This window comes from Scyliorhinus torazame, chromosome 5 (genome assembly GCF_047496885.1).
Source record: "Scyliorhinus torazame isolate Kashiwa2021f chromosome 5, sScyTor2.1, whole genome shotgun sequence".
NCBI classification, from domain to species: Eukaryota; Metazoa; Chordata; class Chondrichthyes; order Carcharhiniformes; family Scyliorhinidae; genus Scyliorhinus; species Scyliorhinus torazame.
Genome location: NC_092711.1, coordinates 114512843 through 114531634, shown reverse-complemented (window position 1 = coordinate 114531634; position 18792 = coordinate 114512843). Strand labels below are relative to the sequence as shown.

The 18792-nt window shown below is 46.9% G+C and overlaps 2 protein-coding genes and 1 long non-coding RNA gene across 5 annotated transcripts; 2 read left to right on the top strand and 1 right to left on the bottom strand.

Moving 5' to 3' along the window:
- Positions 1-1323: 1323 nt before the first annotated feature.
- On the bottom strand, positions 1324-7739 carry LOC140419516 (uncharacterized). Of its 2 annotated transcripts, none has more exons than XM_072503414.1 (2): positions 7641-7739; positions 1324-4699 (listed from the first exon to the last, which is right to left on the bottom strand). In XM_072503414.1, exon 2 carries the CDS (start codon positions 4367-4369, stop codon positions 3584-3586), a length of 786 nt encoding a protein of 261 aa, XP_072359515.1. In that variant the 5' UTR covers positions 4370-4699; positions 7641-7739; the 3' UTR covers positions 1324-3583. The 2 variants fall into 2 exon arrangements, with proteins under 2 accessions (XP_072359515.1, XP_072359513.1); XM_072503412.1 differs by lacking the exon at positions 7641-7739 and adding an exon at positions 6649-7585.
- On the top strand, positions 7520-12961 carry LOC140419533 (uncharacterized). Of its 2 annotated transcripts, none has more exons than XR_011945843.1 (2): positions 7520-7574; positions 10961-12961. It is a non-coding gene; the product is annotated as an uncharacterized lncRNA (long non-coding RNA). The 2 variants fall into 2 exon arrangements; XR_011945844.1 differs by lacking the exon at positions 7520-7574 and adding an exon at positions 7864-8022.
- Positions 12962-13440: 479 nt separating this feature from the next.
- On the top strand, positions 13441-18435 carry LOC140419523 (ER membrane protein complex subunit 4-like). Its single transcript, XM_072503427.1, has 5 exons — positions 13441-13563; positions 14181-14292; positions 14511-14664; positions 15986-16146; positions 16618-18435. Exons 1-5 carry the CDS (start codon positions 13484-13486, stop codon positions 16651-16653), a joined length of 543 nt encoding a protein of 180 aa, XP_072359528.1. The 5' UTR covers positions 13441-13483; the 3' UTR covers positions 16654-18435.
- The last annotated feature ends 357 nt before the right edge of the window (positions 18436-18792 follow it).

Sequence of the window (18792 nt, the reverse complement as noted above, 5' to 3'; positions counted from 1 at the left end):
CACCAGCTCTTCGAAAGAGCACCCTACCCAAGTCCACACCTCCACCCTATCCCCATAACCCAGTAACCCCACCCAGCACTAAGGGCAATTTTGGACACGAAGGGCAATTTATCATGGCCAATCCACCTAACCTGCACATCTTTGGACTGTGGGAGGAAACTGGAGCACCCGGAGGAAACCCACGCAGACACGGGGAGAACGTGCAGACTCCGCACAGACAGTGACCCAGCGGGGAATCAAACTTGGGACCCTGGAGCCGTGAAGCAATTGTGCTAACCACCATGCTACCGTGCTGCCCATCTTCAAGCTGAAATTTTCTTATTTATTTATCCTTTCATGGGATGTGGCGAAGCCAACACTAATTGCCCATCCCAAATTGTCCCTGAGAAGGTGGTGAGCTGCCTTCTTGAACCGCGGTTCGTGAGGGAATTCCAGGAGTTTGACCCAGCAACAGTAAAGGGACAGTCAAAAGAGTGACATGGTTGCACAGCAGTTAGCACTGCTGCATCATAGCGCCAGGGACCCGTGTGCGATTCTGGCCTTGTGCGACTGTGCAGTGAGCACCTTTGCTTTTTAAAAAAATATAAATTTAGAGTATCCAATTTTTTTTTCAATTAAGAGGCAATTTAGCATGGCCAATCTCCCAAGCCTGCACATCTTTGGGTGGTGGGGCTGAAACCCACGCAGACATGGGAAGATTGTGCAAACTTCACATGGACAGTGACCAGGGCCCGGATTCAAACCCAGGTCGTCAGAGCCGCAGTCCTAGAGCTAACCACTGTGCCACATGCCACCCTACACCTCTATTTGGAATTATTTTGCAGATTCCTTAAATCCACTTCACAAATTACTTCTCTACCTGAATGAGTCATACATTCAATCCCGTCAGGTGACATTCCGCTTGTCACATTTTACCAACCCAGAAATGACCCATTTATTCCTACTGGCTGCTTCCTGTTAGCTAACCAATTCTCTATCCATGCTGATATTTTGCCCCCACACTATGAGCTCTTATTTTGTGTAATAACCATGGCAAATATCTTCAGGAAATTCAGATAAAGCACATCTACAGGTTTTCCTTTATTGACATCCCTTGTTACTTCCTAAAGATCCTTGAAAAATAGTTCATCATGTTTGATTCCCTGAGCCTCATTTTCATTTTCAACAATGTCAAAAGAAAAATCAAATCTCCTCTACCCCTCTGGCTCCTTTGCCATTTACCTTAGATGGACTCACTTTCTGTTAAAGAGCTTGTCAACCCGTCTCACCCACTTTCCCGAAAGTGAACATATTTAATCAGGAAAAGTCCTGCAAATTAAAATACTTTCTGGTTAAACATTTATTGACGAAACAGAACATGGTTAAAAAACTAACAGAAAATGACTTGAGGATCACAGACAACCAGAGTAACAGGATGTTCACAATGTTCTGGTCCCAAATGTTTTCCCTGCGGCTCCTCTGTACCCTGTTCCTGTGACTCCCCGCTTTGGACCCAGGGGCACTGAACCCTGGGGGTCGCAGCAACATCAGCCCCGGTAACCCTCCACCCCTGCTTAGTTGGAGATCCATTTCCCAGTCAGGTCTCCAGCACCTTCCTGTCTCTATTAGTGAACAGGCCCCTTTATTCTCAGCTAAATTCAGCCCCCAGCTCCATCACCGGGCTGTCATTGACAGAAGCAATAGAAACAGAAAGGTGCCCGAGGCTCAAATGGGAAGTCAGAATTTGTGGATTGGAACCTCCATAAAGGTCGGAAACTTCTTGAGAAAAAAAAATCGAGTTCCCAGTCAACAAATTAAAGAATAACACAACGGGACTTCAAGTTTTGTGACTTTTAATGCAACAAGCAAAATAGAAGCTACTTTAACCTACACATAAAACTTTTCCCATTTATAATACTAATGATAATCTTTATTGTCACAAGTCGGCTGACATTAACACTGCAATGAAGTTACTGTGAAAATCTCCTAGTCGCCATACTGTTTGGGTACCCAGAGGGTCAATTCAGGATGTCCAATTCACCTAACAAGCACATTGTGGGCAGCACGGTAGCACAGTGGTTAGCACTGTTGCTTCACTGCTCCAGGGTCACGGGTTCGATTTCCAGTTTGGGTCAGTGTGTGGAGTCTGCACGTTCTCTCCGTGTCTGCATGAGTTTCCTCCCACAAGTTATGCTGTTAGGTGATTTGGACATTCTGAATTCTCCGTCTGTGTACCAGAACAGGCGCTGGAATGTGGTGACTAGGGGCCTTTCACAGTATCTTCATTGCAATGTTAATGAAAGCCTACTTGTGACAATAAAGATTATTATTATTACAAAGGAGACAGAACATAGGGTGGGAGAAATCGAGGGAGAATAGAATACGAATGTGAAGGAGCAAAATACACACAAATGGACTGCAGAAGTGTCTATAGGTACGTAAAAAGGAAACGTTTGTCATTCCAGATAGTCAGGAGAGTTTAGAATGAGGAATAGAGATCTCTACAGCCACCTCGTTCAACACTCTGGGATGTAGATCATCAGCTTTTGGGGATTTATTCACTTTCAACCCCATTAATTTCTCCAGTACCACTTTTCACGAATTCTCATCTCTCACTGTTCCTCGTGCTCACGAATCCCTCGGTTCGCTTGTGTTTTGGGGAAATTTTTGCTTCTTCTCCGTGAAGACAGACACGCATTGCTTAGTTTCTCTACTATTTCCTTCCTTCCTATTATGAACTCTCCTGTCTCTTCCTGGAATGGACACATATTTGTCTTTGACAATCTTTTCCTTTCCACATACCTAGAGAAGCTTTTCCAGTCGCTTTTCTCCCCAGTTTGCTCTCATATTCGATTTCTCTTTATCTGTTTCTTGGTCCCCCTTTGCTGAATTCTAAAACAAGTTCCCAATCCTCAGGTTTACTACTATTTTGACCATGGTTTTGAGCCTCTTCCATTGATCGAATGGGATCTTTAACTTTTCTTGTCAGCCAAGGTTGCATCACTTTTCCTGTTGGATTTTTATTCCTTAAAGGAATCTATATTTGTTGTATATATGTGAAATAAAAGTTGCAAAAATCCCAGAGGACCATAGGCTGCTCTCACCTTTGACAGAGAGAGAGCGGACTGGAGGTGATTTAACCTGAGGGTCAGCACACCTCAGGTGAGGGGCCTGGTTGAGAGAAGGCAGGGCCTTCATGAATAAACGCAGCCAGTACAGGAGTCGAATCCACTCTGTTGGCCTTGCTCTGCATCACGAACCAGTCATCCTGCCAACTGAGCTAACCGACCCCCTGATAAATATGTAATAATTGCCATGCTTTTGGGGGGGGGGGGGTCCAAATGGAAACTAAATATCTTCACACTTCCAAACACCCTTTCACTCTGTGATCACCGCGCAATTTGAAGCCAGGTATTAGCAACAAGGCTCAAAGAGCATTAGCCCACTGGAGGCAAAATGATGAGACCTGCCGTCCAGAAGAAAGAAACCCTCTGACCATCCCCACTGACCACCTGTCAGAATGAACAAAATGCAGTCCTGGATGTAGAGCAGAAACAATAACAGCAGAATCCAACTCCTGTAATCGACTGTGAAATTGTTGGTGTCACTGCAAGTCCGATGAAACATGCAATCCCGTCTCACATTGAGAGGTGGACGGCCTCTCCCCAGTGTGAACTCGCTGGTGTCGCTGTAGGGTGGACAATTGAATAAATCCCTTCCCACACTGAGAGCAGGTGAATGGTCTCTCCCCAGTGTGAACTCGCTGGTGTGTCTGCAGGATGGACAACCGAGTGAAGCCCTTCCCACACTGAGAGCAGGTGAATGGCCTCTCCCCACTGTGAACTCGCTGGTGTGTCCGCAGGATGGATAACCGAGTGAAGCCCTTCCCACAGTGAGAGCAGGCGAATGGCCTCTCCCCACTGTGAACTCGCTGGTGTGTCCACAGGGTGGAGGTGAATGGCCTCTCCCCAATGTGAACTTGCTGGTGCGTCTGCAGGGTGGATGAATCACTGAATGCCTTCCCACACTGAGAGCAGGTGAATGGCCTCTCCCCAGTGTGAACTCGCTGATGTCTCCGCAGGGTGGATGAATCACTGAATCCCTTCCCACACTGAGAGCAGGTGAACGGCCTCTCCCCAGTGTGAACTCGCTGATGTGTCCACAGGGTGTATGAATGACTGAATCCCTTCCCACACTGAGAGCAGGTGAACGGCCTCTCCCCAGTGTGAACTCGCTGATGTCTCCGCAGGGTGGATAACTGTGTGAATCCTTTCCCACACAGAAAGCAGGTGAACGGCTTCTCCCCAGTGTGACTGCGTCGATGAATCTCCAGGTGCGATGGGGCTCCGAATCCCTTCCCACAGTCCCCACATTTCCACGGTTTTTCCATGTTTTGGGTCCCCTCCTGCCTGTCCAGGTTCCACAATCAGTTCAGAATAATAGCGTCTCTTCCACTGTGAATGGTGTGATGTTTTTTCAGGCTGTGTAACTGGTTAAAGCTCTTTCCACAGTCAGTTCACTGGAACTCTCACACTCGGGTGTGTGTTGTGTGGGTCTCGGTGCTTTTCCAGTCACACTGATGGTTGAAATCTTTAGCTGACAGTTCAGGCAAGCATTTCTCCTAGTTTCAAAGGCCGATGATATTCAGGTTCCAAGGAATCGCGTGACTCTGTCAGATCGAGACGTAACTTTTGAGATTTCATCTGAAATTCTTCCTCATCTGTAAAAACAATTTACAAAATTCATCACTGTCAGTACAGGATAGAAACACAGAACAGACAATTCCTAGGTGGACGGGTAGGGATGGGGTGGAGGTATGGGCTTAGGTAGGGTGCTATTTCCAAGAGCCGGTGCAGACTTGATGGGCCGAATGGCCTCCTTCTGCACTGTAACTTCTATGATTCTATGATCTACAGGAGGGACATAGAGAACCTAGTGGAGTGATGGTACAACAGCAATCTCTCCCTCAATGTCAGCAAAACTAAAGAGCTGGTCATTGACCTCAGGAAGCAAAGTATCGTACACACCCCTGTCAGCATCAATGCTGCTGAGGTGGAGATGGTTAGCAGCTTCAAATTCCTCGAGGTACACATCACCAAAAATCTGTCCTGGTCCACCCACGTCGGCCCTACCACCAGGAAAGCACAACACCTATACTTCCTCAGGAATCAAAGGAAATTCAGCATGTCCACATTAACTCTCACCAACTTTTACAGATGTACCAGAGAAAGCATCCTATCTGGCTGCATCACAGCCTGGTATGGCAACTGCTCGGCCCAAGACCACAAGAAACATCAGAGTTGTGAACACAGCTCAGTCCATCACACAAACCTGCCTCCCATCCATCAACTCCATCTGCACCTCCCGCTGCCTGGGGAAAGCGGGCAGCATAATCAAAGATCCCGCCCACCTGGCTTACTCACTCTTCCAACTTCTTCCATCAGGCAGAAGATACAAAAGTCAGAGAACATGCACGAACAGACTCAAAAACAGCTTCTTCCCCGTTGTTTCTAGACTCCTAAACAAGCTTCTTATGGACTGACCTGATTAACACCATACCCCTGTAAGCTTCACCCGATGCCGGTGTCCATGTAGTTACATTGTGTACCCTGTGTTGCCCTATTATGTATTTTCTTTTAGTTTAGTTTATTTTCATGTACTTAATGATCTGTTGAGCTGCTCTCAGAAAAATACTTTTAACTGTACCTCGGTACACGTGACAATAAACAAACCCAATCCAATGTATGGAACTGTACGCCAAACAATTCTTTTCATTGTACCTCAGTACATGTGTCAATAAATTTAATATAATATAATCCCCACTCTCTGCTGTCTGTTGGTTAGCCAATCCTCTATCCAAGCTAATATATTACCTCTCAACCCACTGGGATCTTACCTTCATCAAATGTATTCTGGAAATCCAAATATACCTACAGGACCCCCATTATCCATTTGGCTTGTTACATCTTTCACCATTCATATATCACAGAATGGAGGGGAAGGGCATATATCATAATCCTACAAAATAGAATAATATACCCACTCCCCAGAGGTGTTCGGAAAATGAATGCATAAATTGAAAAACAACTCTTTATTTTAAATTTAATACCTTCGTTTATAAATTGAATTGTGTTTGTTTAACTATATTTCCAAAATAACTTACACACCCTCGTATTATTTTTTCTTCTGAGACCATGAACTCTGACAATGATCGGTAAGTGGACCGGGTCCATAAGACATAGGAGCGGAAGTAAGGCCATTCGGCCCATCGAGTCCACTCCACCATTCAATCATGGCTGATTTCAACTCCATTTACCCGCTCTCTCTCCATAGCCCTTAATTCCTCGAGAAATCAAGAATTTATCAACTTCTGTCTTAAAGACACTCAACGTCCCGGCCTCCACCGCCCTCTGTGGCAATGAATTCCACAGACCCACCACTCTGGCTGAAGAAATTTCTCCTCATCTCTGTTCTAAAGTGACTCCCTTTTATTCTAAGGCTGTGCCCCCGGGTCCTAGTCTCCCCTGCTAATGGAAACAACTTCCCTATGTCCACCCTATCTAAGCCATTCATTATCTTGTAAGTTTCTATTACATCTCCCCTGAACCTCCTAAACTCCAATGAATATAATCCCAGGATCCTCAGACGTTCATCGTATGTTAGGCTTACCATTCCTGGGATCATCCATGTGAATCTCCGCTGGTCCCGCTCCAGTGCCAGTATGTCCTTCCTGAGGTGTGAGGCCCAAAATTGCTCACAGTATTCTAAATGGGCCCTAACTAATGCTTTATAAAGCTTCAGAAGTACATCCCTGCTTTTATATTCCAAGCCTCTTGAGATAAATGACAACATTGCATTTGCTTTCTTAATTACAGACTCAACCTGCAAGTTTACCTTTAGAGAAAATCCTTAAAGGATTCACAGAATGGAGGGGAAGGGCATATATCCCTTAAAGGGTCCTTAAAGGACATTTGTTTCCTTCTTTCCGTGTTTGTTTAAGAAACAGAGATTCATATCCTCTCGTTTTGTACCTATTGTGGACGATGTTTCACTTTACAGCTCTGGGTAAATAACGTAAAATTTTGATGCCTAATTTCGAATTCCTACACTGCAGAAGGTGTCCATTGAGTCGGCACCAGTCCTCTGAAAGAGCACCCTACCTAGGCCCACCTCCCCATCCCCGCTTAACCTGTACATCCTTGGATTGTGAGAGGAAACGAAAGCACCCAGAGGAAACCCATGCAGACCCGGGGAGAAAGTGCAAACTCCACAAGTCACCAAAATCCTGGAATCAAACCCAGGTCGCAGGCACTGCGCGGCAGCAGTGCGACCATGCTCACCACTGTCCACCATACTACCTGGGTTCGCAATATTGCTGATTTCCGCTGCAATCGCCAAATCATAGCGAAATAATTAACAATTCCCTGCTTGGTTGGTAGCTATCATGGCGGGGACATTACCCGACACCCCCCGCGGTGGTGAATGTCCTCTGTCCAGAGCACAGGAGAGCAGTGCGCAGGCGCAGGGCCGCCCTGTCTTGGAGCATGCGCAGTGATAGCGATGGGAAGCCTATTGTTTATCGGGTCTCCAAACCGGTGAGGATGCGGAAACGCGGAGGGGGCGATGGAGCCGGCGGGTGGACGGGGAGGGTTTCTAAACACCTGGTGAAGGCATCAAGCCCCGAATCCGAAGCTGCGGGTCCCACATTTGCAGCTCCGGCTCTTTTCCCCGGAGACAGACCCAGGCTTACGGCCGCCATCTTGTTTCAGGGGAGAGAGTGCGCATGCGCACCTGTTTTGTCGAATTCGAAACATGGTGGGCGGGGCTTCAGCGCCTCTGTTTCCAACCAGGTCCTAGTGTCCGGGTAGTGCATTAGACGACAGGTGCTGCTTGCAGCCCAGAGAATTCCATGGGCCATGTATACATTCAGTGTGGGAGGTTGCAGTCCCGATAGTTAGTTACCTGCAAAAGCTACTTCTCAAGTTTTTGTTACACTTCAGCCCCGTGCTCCTAATCTTTGGCTGCCCCGTGTGGAGAGACTGGGTAAGTCAGAGGATCTTCTCCTGGACTTGCTCTTGGGCCTGGTTAAAACAGCAATTTATAGAATTTGGATGATCAGGTCCCATTTGGTGGTGGGGATTACACTGGTTAAATATAAGAAATAGGAGCAGGAGGCAGCCACTACGGCACTACCACTATACCAGTACCACATAGTGGAATTGTCACTGGACTACTAAACCAGAAATCCAGGGTAATGCTTGGGTAAAACCCAGGTTCGAATCCTGCTACTGCAGATGTTGAAATTTGAATTCAATAAGCATCTGGAATTAACAGTCTAATGATGACCATGAAACCATTGTCAACTGTCATTAAAAACTCAACTGATGCGGGGTGGGCTGATTTATTTTCCTTTATGTAAGGGGCGCATGCACCATTTTGGTTTGAGTTGGGGGTTTACCGTTTAGAGGGTTAAAACATTTTGTTTTGTTGGCATGTTGCCCTGTTTTCTTTGTATTATTTTCCTTTTTGCAGTGTTCTGTAAAATTATTGAAAAATCTTGAACAAATACATTTTAAAAAACTGAACTAATTCACTAATGTCCTTGAGAGAAGGAAATCTGCCGTCCTTACTCAGTCTGGCCGACATGTGACTCCAGACCCACAGCAATATAGTAGACTCTTAACTGTCTCGTCCAGGGCAATTAGGGATGGGCAATAAATATGAACGAATAAAAAAAAATCAGTCCATTGAGCCTGCTCCACCTTTGGATAATGTCACTTTACTGCCGCCCCATAAGAGACTTTTGTCCTCTCTTCCAATTGCCTGCCTGTGTCTGGGTAGCTCTGGGGAGGGAGCATGCGGTGTCCACCAGAACAGTTGACACCTTCCACAATCGGTGGATTCCTCAGAGTACAGGGTGTCTCATAGACATTGGTAATAACATTCTGGTTTAGCCAGGAAGATTCGCTTGCTCTTGTTGGGACTTTGTTTCTGATTTTGGTTTATTTTATTATGATTGAGCAACACGTTTGGGAAAACAAGAAAAGAATGAATGTTGCATAGAAACTAGAATTGTTTGTTGTAAATTTCTCTCCTGCACGGACAGCAATGACTTTTGTAAACTCTGATTATAGGATATTAGGAGATGATTTGTGGATGGGGAACTCAAACCAAGCATCACATTAAGATCTGATCATCACTTGATTTCACTCGGAGCTGAATATCATCAAGCTTTGAATGTCAAAAGAGAAATATTTATCTGTTTTGTCTGCGGGAAATGATTTCAAACATCAGTGTGACTGGAAAAGCACCGAGACATACACACACCCAAGTGAGAGTGTTCCGGTAGACCGTTAAGCAGTTACACAGCCTGAACAAACATCACACCATTCACAGTAGGGAGAAACCATACATATATTCTGTGTGTGGGACGAGGCTTCAACTGATCATCCAACCTGGAGAGACATAAATTCATTCGCAATACAAAGAAACCGTGGAAATGTGGGGACTGTGGGAAGGGATCCCTTTGCCTCAATTCCTCCCTCCTGCCTGTTCGCCAGAACCCTTGATTCTCTGAGAGACCAAAATTAAGTCTATTTCAGTCTTAAATATGTTCGACAATGGAAACAGAACATTTAAATTTATAGGACTAAAGGAGGCCTGTTGGCCCATCATATCTGTATCAGACCACCCCCACTTTCTAGCTCTTGATCTGTAACCTTGTAGGTTACAACATGTCAAATTCCTCACTTTAATGATTTATTTTATGGTCACTCTCTACTGCATTACCGCTAAATAATCACAAGAAAGTGAATTGTGAATCACAATGGTGGTTTTTTTACCCAGCATTCCCCACAGTGGTGAATGTCCCCTATCTACACCACAGGAGACCAGTGTACAGGTGCCGTGTCGCCCAGTATTTGGAGCATGCGCTGTGTCAGTCTTGACCATGGATAGGTGTTTATTTGTCACATCTACAGCTGGTCGAAGGAGTGATGGAGCTGGCGGCTGGATGGGGAGGATTTGAAAACACAGAGAGAGAGATAGAGAGAAAAAAAAAGCCCGGGAGGCTTGGAGAAACCACCTTAACAATTGCTCATTTAATCTCCACACAGTCACTTCTGGAACAAGGTTAACGTTGGTTATTCCGTCTGGTCCATCAAGGTGATCCAGATTCATAGAGAATTAGTTTGGTTCAATAGATCATTGGTTTGCTTCAAAATCATAAGTGTGGCAGGTTCAGAATTGTGATGATGCTACAAATATAATAAGTAATTAGGATTCATCACATAGTTGTAGACAGCCATTAAATAAAAGTATAAAATAATAAAAGTATTGCACATTATGATCATTTCATCAGACAAATAATTACAATAGGTTACAAAAAGCAGGAGCCCTTAACCAGCAGAATAGAAATGATTCTCTGCAATCTGCATTTTGTATTAAATCCACAGATCATATGTTGTCAGCATGAGTTCATTAAATTCTCAATCATTTACATACTGTCTGTGAGCTTTATAAAGTAGGTCATTGCACTGCCTTGTAGTCTATTTGTTCTATATCTTATTTGTGGAATAGAGTCCTTTCTCCTGAATTTCAATCCACATTTATATTTATGTGGTTGTGACAAGAGATCATAGATTTAAGTGTTTTCCAGTGAAGTCTAATAGAAAGTTTTCTAACTTGCTGGGAACACATATTCAGATGATTGATTGTGAAACGTTTCAACAGGATTCATGAATGAAGTGAATTATCAAACATGATTCTATCTCTATTTGTACAAATTTGTTAAAGGGATGCAGGAAAATATATCCAACACTTTATCTGTATTTCAGCCCAGTGCGGAGGGAGAGTGTGTGGGACGGGGATCTGCAGCTGTAGTGGAATAAGAGGGAAAAAATGGTCCCTAGAAACGAGAATTATCTGTTCTGCATTTCTGTCCTCTACTTACAGTGATGACTTTGGTAATCTCCTTTTACAGAGCATGAGAAGGTGAGGATTTGCAGACGAGGATTTGCAGATGAGGAAAGCAAACATCATGTCAAGATCTGGCAGAGTCATTCGATTCATCAGGACTTGAATATCATTGGCCTTTGCATGTCGAAGGAGAAATGTTCGTCTGTTCTGCCTGTGGGAAAAGATTTCAAACATCAGTGTGACTGGAAAAACACCGAGACACACACACAGCCGAGTGAGCGTGTTCCAGTGAACTGACTGTGGAAACATCAGTGTGACTGGAAAAGCCCCGAGACCCACACAACACACATCCGAGTGAGAGAGTACCAGTGAACTGACTGTGGAAAGAGCTTTAACCAAATACACAGCCTGAAGAAACACCACACCATTTACAGCGAGGAGAAACCGTTCACATGTTCTGTGTCCGATCAAGATGGGCAACTGATCATCCAACCTGGAGACACAAGGACACTGGCACCATGGAGAAACCTTGGAAATGTGGGGACTGTGGGAAGGGATTCAGTTACCCATCCCAGCTGGAGAGCCATCGGCGCAGTCACACTGGGGAGAGACCGTTCAGGTGCTCCATGTGTGGGAAGGAATTCGCAAAGTCATCCAGCCTGGGGTCACACCAGAGAGTTCACAGTGACGAGAGACCTTTTAAATGCTTTTACTGTGGGGATTGCTTTAAAACCTCTCCAGATCTAATTAAACACCAGCTTGTTCACACTGACAAGAGACCATTCAGTTGCTCTCATTGTGAGAAGAAATTTAGACAATCATCTCACCTTATTCAACACCAGCGAATTCATACTGGGGAAAGGATATTCACCTGCTCCGTGTGTGGGAAACAATTCACTCAATCATCCAATCTCCAGACACACCAACGCACTCACAGTGGGGAGAAACCATTCACCTGCCCCAAGTGTGGGAAGGGATTCAATCGATCATCCAACCTGCTGAGACACCAGCGGGTTCATGTGTGACTCCAGGGATTGGATGTTATTGTTAATCACGTCCTTTGTTTATTTCTGCTCAAGTTAATAACCCCTATAACTAGGCTGGAGTTTGATGTTCTCCACAGGACAGGTGATGTGCTAGGATTGCAGTATGTGGGCGTTTGTGGAGAACGTTACAATCCTGGGCAATCATATCTGAGGAGTGTCTGCAACTTGCAGAACCTGGGCTCAGGGGTATTGAGCTGGAGTCTGAGCTGCTGACATTGTGGGGCATCAAGGAGAGGGAAAGTCACCTGGACACTTCCCCAAGGCTCAGTAGAAATTTGCAGAGGGTGGGGGACTCAATTTTCTGCATCAATCGACAGTTTGAAATGTGTGGGGGTAAGTGAGGAACGATCAGTGAGCTGCAGCTGTCTGACAGCGCGGTGTATTACTGCAGGCTGAGAGACTCAGTGACAGGAACCAGAGGGAACCTCATACAAAAACACTGTTGCAGTGGGACATGAGCTCTGAAGAGAGAAGTCAGATTTCATGCACTGCCCGTATATTTTTCTGCTCTATTTGATATACCACTGATAGAGGATAACAAGAATAAATCTTACCCTTTTTATGTCCCCAGTGGAATGTTAATCAGAACCCACCCTGTCACCAAGCTGAATCTAATTCATGACAGTGAATGAAATATGGGCAGCACGGTAGCACAGTGGTTAGCACTGTTGCTTCACAGCACCAGGGCCCCGGGTTCGATTCCAGGCTTGGTCACTGTCTGTGCGGAATCTGCACGTTCTCCCCGTGGGTTTCCTCCGGGTGCTCCGGTTTCCTCCCACAAGTTCCGAAAGACATGCTTACTAGGTGATTTAGACATTCGGAATTCTGCCTCAGTGTACCTGAACAGGCACCAGGGTGTGGTGACTAGGGACTTTTCACAGTAAATTCATCGCAGTGTTAATATAAGCCTACTTGTAACATTAATAAAGATTATTATTAAACAGGACATCATCTACATTCAACACCTGTTTTTGAGATGATTTATTTCAAATCAATTAAAGATCAAACTGTCTCTCGGATCAATGAGATCGCTGTCATTATTTCATTCCAATTAATTGGTTACATCAGTGATATTGTGATTCTAATCAACCTTTACAACAACATTGCTGTTGACCAATGTGTGCAAATTGTCCTCCCATCAGTTCCAGCACCTGCAGGAAGTCACAATATTTCATTGCAACTTGGCTGCAAGGGTTAGCCCTGAGCCTGGTGGTAGCTTCACTCATGATACCCAGTTACATGTGAGGTAGAAATGGGCCGGGAATAGAAGTAAAATATTGTGGATGCTAGAAATCTGAAATTAAAAAATGCTGGATAAACTCAGCAAGTCTCGCATCACTTGTGAAGAAACCGTTGACATTTGGTTGCTCGACGTGCCCCTAACAAAGATGGGGGAGACGTGAGCGATGTCTGCATTTCGCCGAGGACGTCCGGACAGCAGCGCATGCGCATTGCAGCGGGTGTGGTTTGTTGACGGAAGCGCGCGGATTATTCCCCGGATCAGATTTGAGGAGGGACGGTTAACGGTCGCCGGCGTTGCCATGGCTGCGGGGGCGGCGCTCGCCAACCGCGCGCGCTGGCAGAAGTGGACCCTCGAGCTCAACCCGAGCGGCAGCCGCAGGTGCAGAGGCCGCGCTGGAGCCTGGGGCTCGAGTAGGAGGCGCAGGCCGGGCCAGCCTGCTCTCTCGCATGGAGGGCACCGCACACTGACCCGGGGATGTGGGCATCAACCTAAAACTTTCCGCCCCTCACTTGGCCCCTTGGCAGAAAGCAGCTTCTCAAATCTCCCAGAAACCACTCCGACTCCACTTGGCTTCTTTTCCCGGGGTCACGACCCTGCGACGCCATCTTGGTTTCAGCCCCCCACCTGAGTGTTGGCTGGAGGAACGATTGCTCGTTTCTGGGGCCGGGTGCTGCAGTGGGTCTCTCTCGACATTCAACATCGTTCACTTTCAAGCAAAAATTCATTGCCTCCGGTGACTCGGTGCAATCGCCTTTTAACGGAGGACTGGACAAGGGGATTGGCACCCTGATTGTCAGTTGACTCCAATGCACTTTGTGGCTGTCCAATCCCATGGCAGTTTGGTGCATGCAGTGTGCCCTAGGCTTGCTCATGGTTTAGTTCATGCTGGCAGTATTGCCACCACAGTGGGATCCCTGATGGAGAGACTCCCTCTTTTAAGAGGGTCCTGAAGGGCTTGCTGAGGTGACCCAATTTGTGTTCTCTGTTTCTCACAGGAGCCATGATCAACAGTATGGCCAGGGCGACTTCATGAGCCCAGTCGCATATTCAGACAAACAGCTTCCAGACATCCGCGTCCAAGAAACAGACCGGATCCTGGTTGAGAAAGTAAGTTGGATTTGAATGTGTCCTCGTTGTCCAGCTGGCCAGGCTTGGTTTGTCAACAGTGGTAAACTGGGTTGGTGAACCGCTGCACCCCATGTACTAAAGGAACCTTTTGTGGTGTTAACCGTCATCCTTATTTCCAGCCCTGGGTGTAAGATCAGTACGTGACCTTCCCCAACCTGGCTCCCTTTACTGATGCCCTGCTCACTTTCTGTTTTCAGCTCTGCTGGGACATCGCCTTTGGCCCATTGAAGCAGCTGCCCATGAATCTGTTCATTATGTACACAGCCGGCAACAACATCTCCATCTTCCCTATCATGATGGTTTGCATGATGGCCTGGAGACCTATACACGCACTGATGTCCATGTCGCCAAGTGAGTATTGTATTGATTCTGCAGCTGAGAAACAGCTTTTAACTGGCATCATTTGAATGGGACTTAGAACAGAGAGCTGGGTGAATAAGGGAGTTCAGGAAGGACAGGGAAGAGGAGCTCTTTTACTCTCCAGCTTTCTCAGCCTTGAAGAAGTGGTCTTACTCTGCTACAGGAGAAGAAGTTAGTTTGTTGATGAGTAACTGCCAAGTGACATGGGGTTATTCTATTTCTATGGCTCAAAATACTATAGCAACTGGTTCTCAGGTTGATAAAATATATAAAAACAAAAGTAAAACATATTAGGGGTGGCAAAGTAGGTTTCTACCTTCATTGTACAGATATCCCCCTGGGGGAGATGGGTTAATTGAAGACACCAGTCAGTGTACAGATATCTCCCTGAGATTTCTCTTGGTGTCCAACAATCCATTGATCTCAGCCTGGAATATAATCAGTGATTGAACATCCACAACTCTCTGGGTTAGAGACAACTCATGGGGTGAGGAAATTCCTCTTCAGCTCAGTCCGAACTAGCTGCCCCCCTGAGGCTATGTCTCTGTGTTCCGGATTCTGCAGCCAGAGGAAACCGTGTCTCCGCATCTCCCTGTCAAACCCTCTTTACAATTATATCTGTTTCAATCAGATCAACTCTCAGTCTCGTAAACCCAAGAGAGTAAAGGCCCATTCTTCCCAATCTCTCCTCGTTGGACAATCCTGTCATCCCAGGAACCAATCTGGTGAGTCTTTGTTACCCTCTCTCCTTGACAATTCTGTAGATAAGGAGACCCAAACTGCATAAGTTATTCCTCCTGTGTTTGACCAAAACTCTGTACAATTGCAGAAAGATTTCCTCACTCAAACTCCAGTGAATCATAGAAACCCTACAGTGCAGAAAGAGGCAATTTGGCCCATCGAGTCTGCACCAACCATTTGAAAGGCCACTATACAGAGACCCAATTCCCTCCCTGTCCCTGTACCCCCACCTTACCTTTGGACACTTAAGGGGCAATTTATCATGGCCAATCCACCTAACCTGTACATCTTTGGACTGTGGGAGGAAACCAGAGAACCCGGAGGAAACTCAGGCTGACACAGGGTGAATGTGCAGGCTCAGCACGGACAGTCACCCAAAGCTGTAATCAAACCCCGGTCCCTGGCGCCATCCCTCGGTGAAGGCTAACGGAACATCTGCCTTCCTAATTTCTTGCTGTATCTCCATGCTGTCTGTTTGTGATTTGAGTACAAGGATCCCCCAATTCTCTATGAACATTTCACAGTCTCTCCCCTGTTCCTGATCTTTCTGTTTTTTTATTCTCACTCCCAGTCTTTAAGGTCCTGGGGAATTCGACTCAGCACTGGCTGCAGCGTCTGCTCTACTTCATCGGCAACCTGCTGGGGTTGGCCCTAGCCGTCTACAAGTGCCAGGCGATGGGGCTGCTGCCCACACACTCCTCCGACTGGCTGGCATTCCTCCAGCCGCCCCAGGTAAGATCTGAACTCGGAATGTGAGGGGGAGCCAAGAAAATAGGAAGAGGAGGAGACCGGTCAGTGCTCTGGAGCCTGAGCAATGGGCCCAACATTCCCTGCAGTTTAGATGCTCCGATTGAAAGGTGTGAAATTCTGAGGAGACTCCATAAGGTTGATGCGGAGAGGCTAATTCCCAGAGAGTCAGGGACACGGGGCCAGTCTCGATAAGGGGCGGCCATTTTGGACTGAGATGAGGGAGAATTTCTTCACCCAGAGGGTTTGTGAATCTTTGGCATTCTCTATCCCAGGGAATGCTGGATGTTCTGTCATTGAGTGCGTTCAAGGCTGAGGTGGAGATATCCTTGGGAATTGAGGGGTGGGGAAGAGTGGAGTTGAGGTCGATGATCAGCCGTGATCTTGCTGAATAGTGGAGCAGGCTCGCCAGGAACTATTCCCACTCCTATTCCTGACGTTCCCCTCTTTTCACAGAGAGTGGAGTACACGGGCGGGGGGCTGGTCCTGTGATGGTCCCACTCTCCTCCCATCGCTCGGAGAGACAACGCCCGAGGATGATCGACACTGGACTGAATCTGTTTCCGCCTGGTTAACGTCTGACCAGGCCGGCTCCAGGTAACTTGCCCTCCCATCGCTCGGAGAGACAACGCCCGAGGGTGATAACACTGGACTGAATCTGCTTCCGCCTGGTTAACGTCGGACCAGGCAGGCTCCAGGTAACCTGCTCTCCCATCGCATGCCCCCCCCACCCAACACACACACAAAGAGACAGACAGCTGGCCCGTGTACACATGACCACAGGAATGGCCGGAGATGTTGGCAGCAACGACTGTGCATTTTGTCACTGGGTATTCATTCATTGATTCTTCAACTCCCTTTGCTGAGCCACGAATGAAGGATGTGTTGGGGCTGACGATGGGACGGGAGGCGCCTGAATCAGTCATTCCCGGATGATCCCGGTGGGTCTTGCTCTCCATCTGTCCCTGTCCACCCCCTCAAGCGAATGTAAAATATAAACAGCAACAGCAGGATGGGGAGGGAAGTTCTCTCCAGTGTCCCTCAAACCCCCACTGAAATTAGGTTCCTGACCCTGTGTTGCATAACACTTTGTGGGATCTTACTGTGCATGTGGCAGTCGCCGTCTCCTCCCACAGAACGGCAGGGGCTGCACTGCAGGAGTGACCCATCAAAAGGAAGAGATCGTCTTCCTCCTGTGCCTTTTCAGACTGGCCCAGACCTTTCAATCAACACGGCAGCTTTTTGTATTTGAAACACGTTCACTGTTTTCACGTGGGAAACTCGGCAGGGACTGCACAGCAAGATCCCACAAACACTCCGATTACCACCAGATACCACGTCAGGCTGTGTGAAGGATAATACTGCCGCTCGGACACCAGGCTGGGAAAGGAGTGGTCTGGGTAGGTGCTGCCTTCCTTCTCTTCATCAAATTGGCCTCAGGATCTTGTACATCCTGAGGGGGCACAATGTGACAGGGACCCTGGTTTTATGTTCCACAGTACTGACAAGAGGCACGTTATTGAATATTTAGTGCTTGTGTATCTGTGAGCGGGCACACATACGTGCGTGTCTATGTGCCTGTGGGTGGGTGTGTGGGGTGTGTGTGTGCGCGGTGCGTGCGAGTGCACCTATGCATGTTGCGTGTGTGTGAGGGCGGCTAAGCGCGTGTGCGAGGATGCCTACGTATGAGTACATGTGTGCCAATGGATGTGTTTCTGGTCTTTCAACTGCCCTTCCCAGGTTCCAGAAAAGATTTGCTCCAAAGTCAGTCTGGGCATTGTACCTGAATGTGTTCCACTCTGATACTCTGCACTGTCACTGAGCTTCCCTGTTAACCTCCTCTGGTGTGTGAAGTGGCTGCAGCATCTCCAGGGGTTTCTGTCAATCTGGACATTATACCTGAATGTGTTCCACTCTGGTACTCTGCACTGTCACTGAGCTTCCCCATTAACCTCCTCTGGTGTGTGAAGTGACTGCAGCATCTCCAGGAGTTTATGACAGGTCTCGACAATCTGCTTTCACTTCATTTAATGTTTGTGTTTGAATTGTTCCTCTACTGTTGCTGGGGTCCTAATGGTCAGGGCGCACCCCTGACCCCTCCCAACTCTGAGACTGTGCCCGATACAGGAGTGGACCGAGGAGGCTGGATGCGAATCGATAACCTTGAGGTGAGTGGAGAAATATTCAGTCAGTGCGAGTTTGGCTGTGCTGTAAAGAAGCTGCAATGTCTTTTCAATGATCCTGTAACTGTGGAAATAAAGAATCTTGGCAAAACTGGGCCTCTGTGAAATGACAGCAAAGGAAAACGAGTCTCAGATTTCATAGACTCCACCAGCTCAAAGCTCTCCTGCTCCTTAATAGGTTTCATTTTTAACTCTGCAACAGCCTCGCCTCCTCTGTCCCAGACTTCATGCTGCTGTCTCAGTAAATGGAATGACTGAGTGATCCACACTCAGCTGGTGAACGCTCTCTGTCTCTCTCTCTCTTTCCCTGTTGTGCTGGTACCCATGAATTTCAGGCTGATCACTGAATTCCTATCTACAGTCAACAAGAACTTGATATTTATTGCACCTTCAATACAGTAAAAATCATTTACCATTGGAGCTGCTTTCACCAGATATTCTTGTGTTC

What these genes read in the sequence shown, in the direction of transcription:
- LOC140419516 (XM_072503414.1), bottom strand. Translation starts at nt 4,369, where the DNA reads ATGGAAAAACCGTGGAAATGTGGGGACTGTGGGAAGGGATTCGGAGCC.
- LOC140419523 (XM_072503427.1), top strand. Translation starts at nt 13,484, where the DNA reads ATGGCTGCGGGGGCGGCGCTCGCCAACCGCGCGCGCTGGCAGAAGTGG. An exon ending in AACCCGAGCGGCAGCCGCAG is followed by an intron (nt 13,564 to 14,180) that starts GTGCAGAGGCCG and finishes TGTTTCTCACAG; the next exon opens with GAGCCATGATCAACAGTATG. An exon ending in CATTCCTCCAGCCGCCCCAG is followed by an intron (nt 16,147 to 16,617) that starts GTAAGATCTGAA and finishes CTCTTTTCACAG; the next exon opens with AGAGTGGAGTACACGGGCGG.